This window comes from Myodes glareolus, chromosome 3, assembly GCF_982192425.1.
Source record: "Myodes glareolus chromosome 3, mMyoGla1.1, whole genome shotgun sequence".
Lineage (NCBI taxonomy): Eukaryota > Metazoa > Chordata > Mammalia > Rodentia > Cricetidae > Myodes > Myodes glareolus.
In genome coordinates this window covers 58,907,037-58,920,805 of record NC_142028.1, presented here as the reverse complement: position 1 = coordinate 58,920,805, position 13,769 = coordinate 58,907,037, and the positions used below count along the sequence as shown (strand labels likewise).

The 13,769-nt window shown below is 47.0% G+C and overlaps 1 protein-coding gene across 3 annotated transcripts in view; it reads right to left on the bottom strand.

The window, feature by feature from the left end:
* Positions 1–13,769, bottom strand: part of Prickle2 (prickle planar cell polarity protein 2) — a 341,424-nt gene that overhangs the window by 27,361 nt on the left and 300,294 nt on the right. For all 3 annotated transcript variants that reach the window (XM_085686745.2, XM_048438396.3, XM_048438397.3), the window contains one exon: positions 11,938–12,813. In XM_085686745.2, coding sequence (XP_085542871.1) covers positions 11,938–12,813 — 876 coding nt within the window. The remainder of the gene's footprint in view (positions 1–11,937; positions 12,814–13,769) is intronic.

Here is a 13,769-nt window from a genome sequence, read left to right as displayed (position 1 = left end):
TAGTGAAGTTGCCAGGTGCCAGAGTGAGGAAAGGCTTCAGAGGTGTCGCCTCAGGCCTGCCCGTGCCCTTGTGTGGCAGAATTTGCCTTTGATCAGCGAGCTGCAGGCCTGAGGGACAGAGCACAGAGCTGCAGAGGAGGAAGATGCCAAGGTCAGCCTCACCCTGCTGAGCTCAAGCCAAGGCGTACTCCTGCTGGAGCAGATGAAAGAGGTGGGGTTCTCGCCACTGCCCATCATGCCATCCTCTGAGTTGGATGAGGATTTTGGAATTCTTTATAGTTAGTCTAGTCTCAGTGCCTTGGCATTTCTTACGGTGCCAGGAAATGCTTTGGAGCAGCAGGTGTAGACTGCTGCTCTGGGCACCGTAAGATGTCTGGAAGTCTCTCCAGCCTCTACTAGAAGCCAGCAGCACCCAGGAATGGTACCCACTGTGGTTCTAAGCTTGCCTTCCCACTCATAGATTCTGACCTAGGCCATATGGGTGTCTCCAGTAAAGGGAATTTATTCCTCCGTCTGGTGTGCGATGTGATGCGGTGGTGGTGTGTGTGTACATTGGTGTGCATGCCTACATGTGAACATGCATGTGGAGATGAGAGGACAATCTCAGGTTTCACTTTTTAGGTGCTAATTTTTTTTTTAAAGACACAGTCTCTTACTGGTCTGGATTCACCAAGTAGGTTATATTAGGTAGCCCATGAGCCTAGGGGATCTCCCTGTCCATGTCTCTCCAGCACTGGCCCGTGACTGCTAAGCCACCATGACTGCCCTCCCCCTTTAGTATGGGATTTGGGGCTCAAACTTGGGCCATTATGCTTTTGAGTACTTTACCAGCGGAGAGATCTCTCCAAACCCTTTGCCCTTATTAACTAATCCCATACTAACCATCTTTCAATTCTTGTGAATCTCTCGTCTTGTATACTTTTGACTTTCACTTTGATTCTACAACTAAAGTGGACCCTGTTACAAAAGCTGTCCACTTTTTCTATTGTGTTCATTTGAGGATATAAAAATTATCAAATGTTCCTGACATGTCACCATTATCTTTTATAATTATTCATATATTTAGAAAACATGTCACTCACATGTGATAGACAATGAAGGAAGTTTTCCTTTACTTATTGAGACACTATCTACTCTACCAGGAGTGATTTGAAGTTGGACACATTTAGAAGCGTTTTATTTTGGTGTCTGTATTTATGTGTTTGCATGTGCATGAACATCCATGTGAAAGCTAGAGGCCAATGTCCAGTTTCTTCCTCTAATTTGTTTATACAGTGCCTCTCCCTGAATCTGCAGCTTCCTGATTGGCTAGACTAATTGGCCAGCAAGGTCTAGACTCCTATCTCCATTTTTCCTACCGCTGGAATTACACCTGCATTCTACTTGCATGTTACATGCATGCAGCATGGCACTCTGCTGGTACATGACTCAGAAACTGAAAACAGGATTCCATGCTGTGTGCTCAGTATTTTGTGAACTGAGCCTTCTTCCCAGCTCACATTCACAAGTTTTGCGATGAGACATACTTTAATTTTTCTTTTGTGTTAACAGGGTGCTGGACTCCAGGCAAAGAGGGCATTGCAGCGAAGATGGAAGTTCTAATTCCAGACCAAACAGCAAATAGGGCCATTCTCCTGAAATGATGGTTTGGGTTTTTACCACTTGGTGGGCCGTTAACTCAGCGGCTCTATGTGTTCTCTGGGACACGAGCTAGATGCTGTTTCCTCATTGGATTCCTGAGCGATTTTGTTGGTGAGTTTTAGAAGATGCCCAGAGCTTGCATGACAGACAAACATGCAGATAATGTAATGCAAGAGATCACTGGATTGCTCGGAGGATGAAGTGAAGGACTAGTTATGTGCACAGGGAAGCACACTCTCCAAGGGGCTGTGGATATGGCTCAATCAGCCAAGTGCTTGCCATGCAGGCATAGAGATCTGAAATTTGGATTCCTAGCACCAACCCAAGAGCCAGGTATGGCAGTGCACATCTGTAACCTTAGCACTGGGCAGGCACTGGAGACAGGGTGTCAATCTCTGAAGACCATTAGCCAGTCAGCTTCATTGAACGGATGAGCTCCAGGTTCAGGGAGTGACTCTGTCTCAAAAAATAAGGCAGAGTGATAGAAGAAGACACTCCATGTCAGTCTCTAGCACACACCCACACGGATACATACAGAGACACTCCTCTGCACACACAGAAAGAGAAATACAGTCTTTGATGCTGGATCTAGGTTTGAATCACATCAGAATCCCATTGCTCTGGGAGGAACTTCCCATAAGGTAAAGGAGTAGAGGGCAGATGGGTGAAGTTTGGTATAACCCACTGAAAGATCCTGTGCTAACACCAGAATGAGCTCAAGGGACACAGCAGGTGATCATGGGAAGGTAGGCACCGTGCAAGCTTTGAGAGAGCTGATGCCTTTAAGGCTGGCATGCTTTTACAAGAAGATGGAGGGTGCCAAGATACATTTTTTGTTGAACAGTTTTCCAGTGTTGTTCCTTTGGTGATCAAATAAACAAAATCAGCCACTCTTTCTCTCTCATCAGCAGCCACGGTTACTTACTCTTGACTGAACTGACTGTCCAGATCCCAAAGAGGTTATAAATATGCCTCCCAAATAGTTAACAAACATTGAAACAGTGGAAAACAGCTGGACCCAAAGAATGTCAGCAAGACCATGCATGGCACATGGCAGAGATGTACTGACCACTCTAGACTAGGGTCTCTCCCATCTGTCCATTGCTGCCTTCTCTCTGACCAGAAGATTGACCTAGGAAGGAAAGTCAACTGGTCCTTCCACGGCCTCATGCTGTTCACAGTCCCCTAGCAATGTCCGTGAGCAGAGGCGAGTTCAGCACCCAAGATGGCAACAAGACAATCCAGTCTCCCTGAGGACTGACAAGTTACCTCAGAAGCAGGCATGGCCTCAAGCATGTCGCTAACAGCGATGAGATGGTCGGGCTCCGTCTAGTCCACCCCATCAAACAGTCACTTTAGGGTCACCCCTCTGAAACCAGGGCCATTTTATCTTCTCTAGGAAAAGAAAAAACCAAGCTACCATACAAAATGAGCATTTGATGTCAAATTCAGATTGTGTAAGCATTTGATGTCAAATCCAGATTGAGGGTCTCCTAGAGGATGGGATCAGTCTACAAGGCCAGCTGCAGATGGAAGGGACACATAGGGAAGATTAGAAACCAGTGGCTTCACTTTTTCTTTAAATACATGACCTGACTTCCTTTTGAGAAGCCTTGCAGTGGTGTGAATAAGACATGTCTCCCATAGCACTTCAACACCTGGTTCCCAGTTAGTGATGCTGGTTGGGGAGGTTATGGAACCTTTAGGAAGAGGAATGATGTCACTGGAGGGGGTTTGAGGGCTTTTAACCTTGTTTCCCTTCCTGCCCCCATTCCCGTTCTCCCCTCGCCCCCTGCCTCTGCTTCCAGTAAGTGGATAAAATCGTGCTGGGGGAGCTCCTTGTTTCTGCTGCTCCTCCTGACTGTTACCAGGCCTCCCCACCATGATGGACTCTATCTCTCTGAAACTGTAAGCCAAGGTAAACTCTCTTCTATAAGATGCTTTGGTCATGGTACTATACCACACCAACATAAAAGTAGATAGTATAACCCCCCCCCCCCCCCAACCCGCCACAGTAATGAAAGGTTGACTTCATTGCCTAGGCCTGGGTTGGGCATGTGATTCTGGCTGTGGAGGTCAGTTTAAGAACTGTTAGGTGATCCAAGTCAGTGCAATGAGATTTAATTCTGGACTTTGGGAATGGACTACTGAAAAAAATTAATCTCTTTCCTCTTTATTGGATACTAAGGGATAGGGCTGCTAACAGCCACATTATATAACTCAGCATCTTATCTAACTTAGCAACCTGCCTTGGGTTGTGAGCACACCCCTCTCCAAAGCACCTAGCAACCTGTTGGCAACCTGGGTTCTCACCTGCATGGAGTCTCATACCTGCTTTAAACAACAGAAATAAGTTACTCCCTTAGCAAATGCCCTGATAACATCCTGTTTCTATTCAAACACATTCTGAAACACAAATAGGGACCTATGGGTTAGGGACCCATCCAGGCTGGTCACGACCGGGTGCATGACAATAAGGGCAATAGGACTCCCTAATTACCATCTTATATGGAGGCATAACTGGCATTCATACAATTAAAATAAGATGCATTATGGGAAAGGATATGAGGAGCGAGCAAAAATTATATGATCTAAGCCTCCTTCTCAAAATAGAGAACCACTCAAATTATATCCCTAGTAACCTAAAATCTCTACCTCTTGAATGTCATAAAGGGAAGCTCCAAACAGTAATCAGACACCTTGAGTACCCTCACTCATGTGTCCACTGTCAATCTTGACAATGTATTATTTATTTCTAATCCATACTGTGGCTTTGCTTCTGATTAATTACCATTCTACTTTATAATCTGTTTGGGCTTCTATTTTGTTCTTTAGTAATAGGCCAAGAACTTGGAAACACACGGCGCAGACCCTGCCCACTGCAAGCAAGAGTCTGTATGCCAGGGCAACGACAACCCCAAAGCATTTCCCAAGTCCTTCCCAGGCGGACCCTGGTGGGGAAGTCAATGGATAGAATTCAAGTGGGTTCTAGGCTTTCAAATGCACAGCCCCAAACACCATTGCCTGGGCTTGGGTGCTAGACTGAATAAAAAGGAGAAATCAAACCAAATACCAATGCTCATCTTTTTCTGCTTCCTGACTGTGGATGCAGTGCGGTCAGCTACTATGAGCCAGGCCTCAGCGATCATGCAGTCCTGCTGCCTTGATGTCCCCACCACACCAACTATACTCTGGGGCTATGAGCACAGACAGAACCTTCCATCTTTCAGCTGTTTTTGCCACGACAAGACAAGTTATTAACACAGAAATTAACCAGAAGATCAGGGCCAGACATTTCCTGAGCATATCTGAGGTGTGGCCCCTCAAATTATACCCAGTGGTTAAGGAGGTTCTGCTTAACTATTTAAATAAAGAAACCGGGCTGAAGAATAGATATCCCAGCTATACAGAACAGAGGAACTGTTCTACCCCCAGTGCTTATGGAACTAGTTCGCATTATAAGGATTAAAAAGCATTTCAGACATTCCCAGGAGAGCGAGCCATGCCAGTGGTCACTTTGAACTGACACCATTGTTCACAACTTCTCCAGCTTGCCACGAAGGCTAAAAAAATTACCACACCCCCCAGCCACCAATGGTTTCACATCGAATAGCTGACTCCCTCTTCTCCAGGGAGGGAGCTGAGGCCTGTCCAAAGGTACAAATGACAGAATGTGCCATGGATGTGACCAAAGGTGGGGAGCCCGTCAGCTCTCTCCTCGGAGCCAGGCCAAGCACACGGGCAGTTTCTGCCAATGCTGGCACAAGTCAGCAGTTCTGATGCTGAAACCTCTCATCCAGCACCAGTGTCTCACAAGTCAGTCTTCCCCTGGCTCCCAGGACCCATTCCCTGCACTGCTGCAAACCTCTGCCCATTTCTTCCCCTAACAGGCTGTCTTGGCCTTTCTCTTATTTGGAACTTCTTTACCCTATTTATATCCTGGACACCACTCTGGACTGCCACCCGCCCCCACTCCCTGGTCTTCCTATGAGGCCATACTGGCCCTTTGCTAGTTACATGCCCCTAAAACTACTATGGCCATCTCATTAAAACCTAGATCAGATGATGTCACCTTGTTCCCTTCTCGGCGTAACATTTTAAAGGCTTTCCCATAGCCCTGCCATCCAGCCATGATCTTCCTTCAGCTCACACTTTCCATATCCTACAACCACAGGGCCTTTGCATGTGCTGCTCTCCACACTGTTCACGGTCCTTCCCTTATTGTCTCTCTTTTTCAGTATGCCCGCCTGCACCAAGGTTCCTCCTGTGTATAGCTTGTAGGATACCATCCCTATCACCTGGAATTCTATGCTGCTCATTTGCATGGTTACTGTCAACTTCATTAGACTATAGATAAAAGCAGAGCAGGCTCCAGCTCATTTTAGCTCAGTGGCACATCCTTAGCGGCACGTACAGACAGTTACCCCTACTAATGCCAGCAGCTGCTGATGTCCTATGGGCTTTTCCAGGGTGCTGGGCACTGTTCTAAATTCTTTATAGGAATTAATTCAATCCCCCTTAGCAACCCCGACGTTACAATTTAAAGATGAGGATACCAAAGAAAGAATAGGTAAGCCAGCCTTTGACTTCCGCAGGCTGCGCGCAGCCTGTGCTCTCGTTCAGCCAGCTGTACTTCACAGAGCAGGCACCCAGGTCGAAGTCATTTTCCCTTTCCCTGACTCCCTGCACCTGGATTCCCTTCCTGCTGGTCTCGGCTCTAGCTGCTCTGGCCACCTCTGACAGAAGGCAGCTATTCATCAAGGACCATGCTCAGTTCTTCAACCAGGACCATCTCATAGCCTAGAGCTGTCCAGTGGTAATGGCTTCTGTCAGGGGCCTCCAGTCCCATCTCTGCCACACACTGGGGCCAGCTATGTCCTTCTTCTATTACCTCACTTGTCCGGGCACCAACCCCTGGACCATTTGTCCCGGTCTTGCTTGTCTTTCTAAGGCTGACCGATCTCAGCACCTCAAACCCGACAGATCCCTCTGCCTTCTGTCCTTTGCTTTATTGAGTACCTGTGCTCTTATGCTTCACCACCAGAGCCAGACTGGCATACACACCAGCTACAGCAGGGAAAAGAGGCCTCGTTTCTTTATATAAAATCACTGTGAAAATCCCCTGACTGTGATCATGGCCCTTCTCGTGAGGACATGGATCAGGGCAGGTAAGAGCGCAGACTTTACAGTCTGCCCCATCTGGGTTCAAGTCGCTGGCATTTGTTAGAACTTAGATTAAAGAAGTAGGAACTTCTATATATCTAAGGCACGATGCCAGCATTGACAACTATGAACGTTAGCGTTCTCATCCCCGAAATGACTGTGACAGTGATTTATCTCTGAGCGCTGTGAGCCTTCAAAATTACAGTGCATGTAAAGGTGTCAGGTGTTAACTCATGATCAGTGGTCTTCTATGACCTCCATTATCATGGAGCGCCACATGATATTTGGGAAAGAGCAGGGTGAAGGAGCTTTGCAATGTTCTCACACTGGTGTTTACACATTGGAGGCTGTGCTTTCCTGAGTCACCCAGTGGTAGCAGAAGGCATGGACCGTGTTTTCCATGGAGAAGACTTGTGCACTCCCAGTTCTAAACAATCTGGGTAGTGCCAGGGCCCAGATCAGATGCTGGCAAATGGCTGAGTTGTGCTTTTATTAAGATCTGTTCAAAAGAACAATGCTGTCCACAAAGGACCATGCTGTTGGCACGATTAAACATGGAATTTACCCAATAGCATAAGCTACCTCAGAAGGAAAAATAAATCCATTTTTCTGAAGCAAGTTTTAGAGGCATGACTGAGGGCTTAGTGAATGATATCTGTAACACAGTCTAAGATTCTAAGGCTTAAAAATGAATGAATGGTTCAGATCATTGTCTTCTCAAAAGACTACTAAATGTTCTGGCGGACTTCAAATGCATCCCCGAGGATCAGAAAGAAGGCCAGCTTTCTACATCTTTCAAAGCTGTATCTTCAGTGTAGGGCTACGAGGGATAGGATGTAAAAAATCATTTATGCTGGGCTACAAGGAGGACCAGAAGCTGTGCTTGTAATATTAGCCGTCATTTTTCTACCTGGCTGTCATGTCTGATAGTCCCATGGTAAACCAAGGGCACAAAACGACTTTCTTCACTTTCCTGCTTTATGTATGGCCTCTTGCTGCTTGGGGAAAGATGGGGCCACAGGGGTATTTCTACACACAGCAAACCCACACATTGGTGAACACCAGGAGAGGGGGGCAGCTGAGTCAGCCTGCAATGTGTCTTGGAGGAAAAGGAAAAAAAAAACAATATGCAGTATCCAGAAACCATTACAGAGGGTCAGACACGCCTCTTGGATTTAACTACATCTACCATTGAATTTTTGTAAAATCCCTACAAAGGAAGTATTAAGTCATTAAATCCTGATTTCTAGAAGATCACGTCTTTGAGAACTTGTTTTGAGACTTGTTTAAAGTCACAGGACTCCTGAGCAATGAAGTAGAGCTAGGCCTGGTAGTTGGGGCCTGCAATCCAGCTTGCTCAGGAGGCTGAGCAAGAAGGATCACTCATCGAGGCCTGCTGAGCAACTGAGTGAGACCTAGCTTCAAAACAAACCATGAAAGGAAAAGGGCGGTGTGGGTACAGCTCAGGGGTGGAGCATTGACTGCGCAGGCGTGAGACTCCGGGTTCAACCCCTAGTCATGCGTTAAAAAATAGATGAAGGGAAGATCTGAACCCAGAGTCCATATGAGAGGTACCTGGGTAGAGTGCTCTCCCGAAAGCCCCAGGTTCAACCCCCAGCACCCCATGAACTGGGTGTGGTGTGCTCCTGTGATCCCAGCACTGGTGGCAAGAGATCCAGAACTTGAAGGTCCTTGTCAGCTATATAATGAGTTTGAGATCAGCCATGAGACCCTGTCTAAAGCAAATAAATAATGATTTTAAAGAAATTAACATCAGAACCGTAACTCCCAACCTCCTATTGTTTTCAACCAGTGGCTGAAAACCAGAAAACCAAGGCTCCAAGGCTTGTGTAAGAGCTCCCAGAGACTGACAGTGGGATTAACCCGGCACACAGACCAGACACTCACTCTGTCCTTTTGTCTGACAGGGCTGCCATTAGCTTCATGCAGTTAATGCAATTTAAATTAATGGAAAGGAAATTTACATTTCGGTCCATTGCTGTTGCACTTGAGATAGCTCATTTTGGCTGTCAACCTAACGGCACCTGGAATTAACTGAAACTCGAGCTGCCAGGCACTCCAGCGAGAGAGTTCTTGAACAGGTTGTAAAAGCAGGAAGGCTCACCCTAAACCTGGGTGGCATCTTTTGGCAGACACCCAGATCAAAAGGACATGGAAGATGGAAGCTTTGCTTTCTGCCTGCTTGCCCTCACCGGCAAGGTCTTCTATCCCGTCTCTGGGACATTCCTTTGCCAGTGTTGGGACCAGTTTCTTTGGGATTCCCATACAGACTGTCGACCCGCAGCCCTCCCGGAATCCCCCAGGCCTTCAGCACCAGACTGGGGCCACTCAGACATCCAGCCTTGTGGACTGAACAAACTACTGGATTCTCGGCCTCTTGACCACGAGACAGCCGTTGTTGGACTCCCTGAACCACACGCTTCCCATACGCTAGTCGAATACCTCCTTGTACAATCTCCCAGTATGTACGTACTGTATGTACTCCCAGTATGTATGTATGCATGTTCTGTATCTTTAGAGAACCCTTGCTAATACTGAATTATATCTTACTTATTGACCAATGACCTGTGACGTTCATTACATCTAATCTTAATTAATCTAATTTTACTAGTTACACATGGCTACTAGTTACCATATTGGACAGTGCTCATCTCCAGAGTCTTTTTTTCTCAGCCTCATCACACATGGCTCCACATTTCCCTTCAGAAATCAGAGGCGGAGGGAGTGTCCGCTGATGATCCTCTGAGAATCACGGGGTAAACACCCCCTCATCTCTCCCTTAGAAGTAGAGACTATGTGTGCTTTCTTGGCCTTCCTCAGAGTCCTACTTGATGCCCCCGATTTCCTTATAAGATCCCCTAAGGTTATGGTCAAAATAGACAAACCCAGAACATGTTTTAAGACAATGACACACGTCGGAACAGCAAGGAGGAGCTAGCAAACACAGATGCCTGGGCTCTGCCTCTGTTTGCGGAGAAGGCTGAGGAGCACACATCTTACCACATGTGTCCCAGGGGTTCTAGGCCACGTGGTCTTGCCTAAGAAGCCAGCTTCAGAGACTGAAGTGCATATTTACCTACTCTCCTCTTAGGATTATAGCACATGAGTGTTCCCAGGAAGTCCTCGCAGCACCAATTGCTTATTTCTACAATGTCAGGGAAGGTGCTTATTCACCCAAGTCTCACTTTTTCCATCATCTGAAACAGGGGGTAAGAACAGCTGAGCTTTGTTTTTTGGGACAAGTGGGAATACACTTGTATTATAGTCAAAGCGTCTGAGGAGAGAGACAAGGTAAAGCTCATTGTATAGACATCCTACGACTCAGACTTTTGTTTGTCGTGGAGAGGGTTTAAATGGATTCCAGGCCTTTAAAAGTCTGTGTTTTTAACTGCTCTGAAAGACCGAATCAAGTGGGGGCATATGACGGCAGCAGCTGCAGGGTTAACAGAAAGCGTGGTTCTGCGGTCAGTGGGACACCGGACGGAAGGGGTCAGGCAGGCCCTACTCCTTCCTGCTGAACTATGGGCTACTGGGGGTTCTGGGAGGGTGGGGAGTCATTATCTTTGGATGTGTACCCACCAAGCTCCCGTGGGTAGTTCCATGCTCATGGTCACTCAGAAAACCCCTGGTTAAAACTCAGTGGGTCCCAAAATGAAACAGAAAGACATGGACACGAAAAAGGGACCCACTGGGAGAAGGGGAAGAAAACAGGCGTGGGAGGGAGATGAGAGGTTGGGGCCGGAAGAGTAATCAGAATATGCTATACGCATACATGAAGTGGTCAAAGGGCAGGTTTAATTAATTTTAAAAGGCTGAGTAATTCTCAGACTTTCTGGTTCTGATTTTCCAACTCAGAAATAAGAATAATGATGTTTTCCTTGTAGTGTTGTGACAACTAATTAATGGCTAATATTTGCGTTGTGCCCAGAACAATGGTTGGCATGTGGTATGCCTGGCATGTGGTAAGAACTGTATGCATTAGCTGAAATATTCCTGTTTATGATGACTGGCAGCGGGGGCTGAGCAGGGGGCTGAGCAGGGGGCTGAGCCCAGCAGACGGGACTGATGTTTACCTTCTCTATTCACCGTCCGAGCGCGCCTCACCCACGGCCTACAAGGAGACGTCTCTATGTTGCAATGACCAAAGGGTGTAGACCCCTGACATGTCGCTGACTGTGGGACCAGGTAGGAAGGTACACCTGTGACTCCGATTCTCCGCTGTTAGAGAGACAGAAACACTGAACACGCCTAGTATGCCCTAGAGCGTTCTTATCCAGGCGCAGACTAACACGTGGCTCTGCTGAGCCTGACTGAAACACTCCCGACAAATGACTCACTGGTTGAGTCTGACACAGCCCTCTGGCTGGTTTGCATACCCTCATCAGTAAGAGAAACACAGAACGTACAGTAAAGCCACGGTCATCTTAGGCAACTGTCTTATCTCTCTAGCCAGCTGAGAAACTGTTGGAGACAGTATCCTGAGATGATCTGCTTCCATCCTGTCCCTTTTAGTCAGCTTTTCTCCTCATCTGCATATTTATCTGTATTTCATATACATATTATATATATATATATCACGTTTTATTTGTATATCTTTGAGATACTGGGCTCCTCAAGCAACACCAGGCTGGGGCACTTGCATTCCAGGTGTGCGGTAAACACCACCACCGTATACAGCTATTCTTCCTCACGAATGCTGCTGGCCAACAGTTCGCCTTACCCATGGCTGCTCCTCTAACTTTGCTATATTCTCCCACATACACATACAATGCCACTCTCTAGTAGTTAAAGGCAATGATGGGTGGGCGTGGCAGGATGGCACATCAGCCTAAATGTCACCAGAAGAAATGCCACACAATCTCCAGAGCCCTACCCGGCAAGCTGAATTCAAACCCCAGAGAAGGCATCATTTCTGACTTTGCTCCTCTCCTTCTACCGGGAGCTTCTGCCCACCCCTAAACCTCACCATGTACCATAGGCAACTAGACTTTGGACTCAGGCTTTCTCTAGTAAAGACAGAAGCTATCTGACACTTGGGTCAACCTTCTTCACCATCCAGCTGGAAGAGGGCATTGTATAGAAAAAACACTGTAGTGCCCAGGACCAACCTACCTGTTGCATTTGACAGGGCCAGTGATTCCATAGAGCCACGAGGAGTCTGTTCCGTGGGTGTCATGTCCTCTGTGTATTTCAGGGAACTGAGTGGACGACGGGGCCGGCACTGCTGCGTTGATATGCCACCTTCTTCTTCCTCTTCCTCCTCCTCGTACTTGGGAACTGGGATGCTGCCTCGGGTTTCATTAAAGCTCTGGCTGGACATATCGCTGTAGCTCTCCTGGGACATCAGTCTCCCTGGGTAATAGTCCTCACGACACTCCTTGATAAAGCTGCCACCATGCCCCTTCATGGCCATTGATGAGCTTCTCTTGGGGTTGTTGAAGTGCTTGGCCCACACGTCAGACTGGGCTCCTGCTCCCTGCCCTCCTGGGCCATAGGAAGTTCTGATGTTGCACTGGCTGAGTAGCTGCAGAGGACTCTGGGATTGGTTCTGCTCCATCTTATTCCCATAATGGAAGGGCTCATCCCGGCTCCTCCAAATAGGGTCCCGGTTGAGGCTGGGTGTCTGACTGGATAGGCTGAGGAGATCCATCTGCACTGACAGGGGGTCCACGTCAGCTGAGAGCCGGTTAGAACTCACCTGCAGCTGGCTGTGCTGGCTCAGCATGGACTCCTCTGTTTTGCCTTTGTTCTTGCCGATTTTGGCACTGCGGCGAGACTCCTTGGCTCTGGCGTTCTGAAAGGCTGAATCAGATGAGTCAGAGCCATTGGGGTCCTCCCCGGCACTGCAGGCCCGTGAGCAGAATATCTGGCCCTGCTTTGGGAGGAACGGTCGCCCCAGGAGGGACTTCTTACAGTGAGCACAGCAGAAGCAGGTCTCGGTAGCATGCCAGTGTTGGCCGTCATAGGTCATTTGACCTTGGTCAATTCCTGGGAAGTAAGAGACAGAAAGGAGGCTGAGGAACTGTACCAAGCACTACAACACCACATGAAACAACACCAAAACAAAGCAAAACAAACAAAAATCTACGTCACTTGCTCTGTGATCAGGACCCATGTAATCAGTGCCCACATACTTATCCAGTAGAGTAAGTTAGAACTTCTACTAGTCAGCTGACTTCTTAACTTCCCTTGGTAGCAGCATGAAAAATGTAGATCAGAACAGCTTAGCCAAGAATTCTGCCAGAGACACATCTTCCCCAAATAGCAACAGAAGTTGAGCATCCTTAATCGAAAAATCCAAACTCAAAATGCTTCAAAAGCCAAAATTTTGGTGTCAACAAGACGCTGCTAGCAGAAAACTCTGTATAATAAAACTGCTTCGTACATAAAAGTATTTAAGATGTCACATAAAAGTATCTTGAGATTATATGCATAAGCTATATAGGAAATATAAATGAGTTCCATGTTTGGACTTGTATCCTAGCCTTCAAGTACCTCATTATAGACACGCATGACTCTAAAGGTTGAACCAATTCTGCTCCCAGACATGCCACTTAAGGGATGGTCAATCTGGGATAGTATTAGTCTGATAAAGCACTTGATTGTTTGAGCTGAGTTTCTACCAGGGTTTCTGTTTTCCAGATGAGGAAATGCAGACACAGAAGGTTAACGGCTTGCCTAAGGTAATGAAATTAATTAGGCATCAGAGACCATATCTGTACTCAGAAGTCTTGCTCTGAAAAGCCATAACAGTCCTGTCTTCTTCACTCAGGAACCTGCTTCTCAAGAGCCTTCTTGTCCACTGCCAATAGTAGCCTTGGCTGCTTCTTGACTTTTCCGTATAGTGTCAATACTCCTTTCTATCACACCATTGTTCACACTTACAGGTTTATTACACATCTCTTTCACGGAAGAGATGCGCTGTATGGAGACAGGGTCAGAAG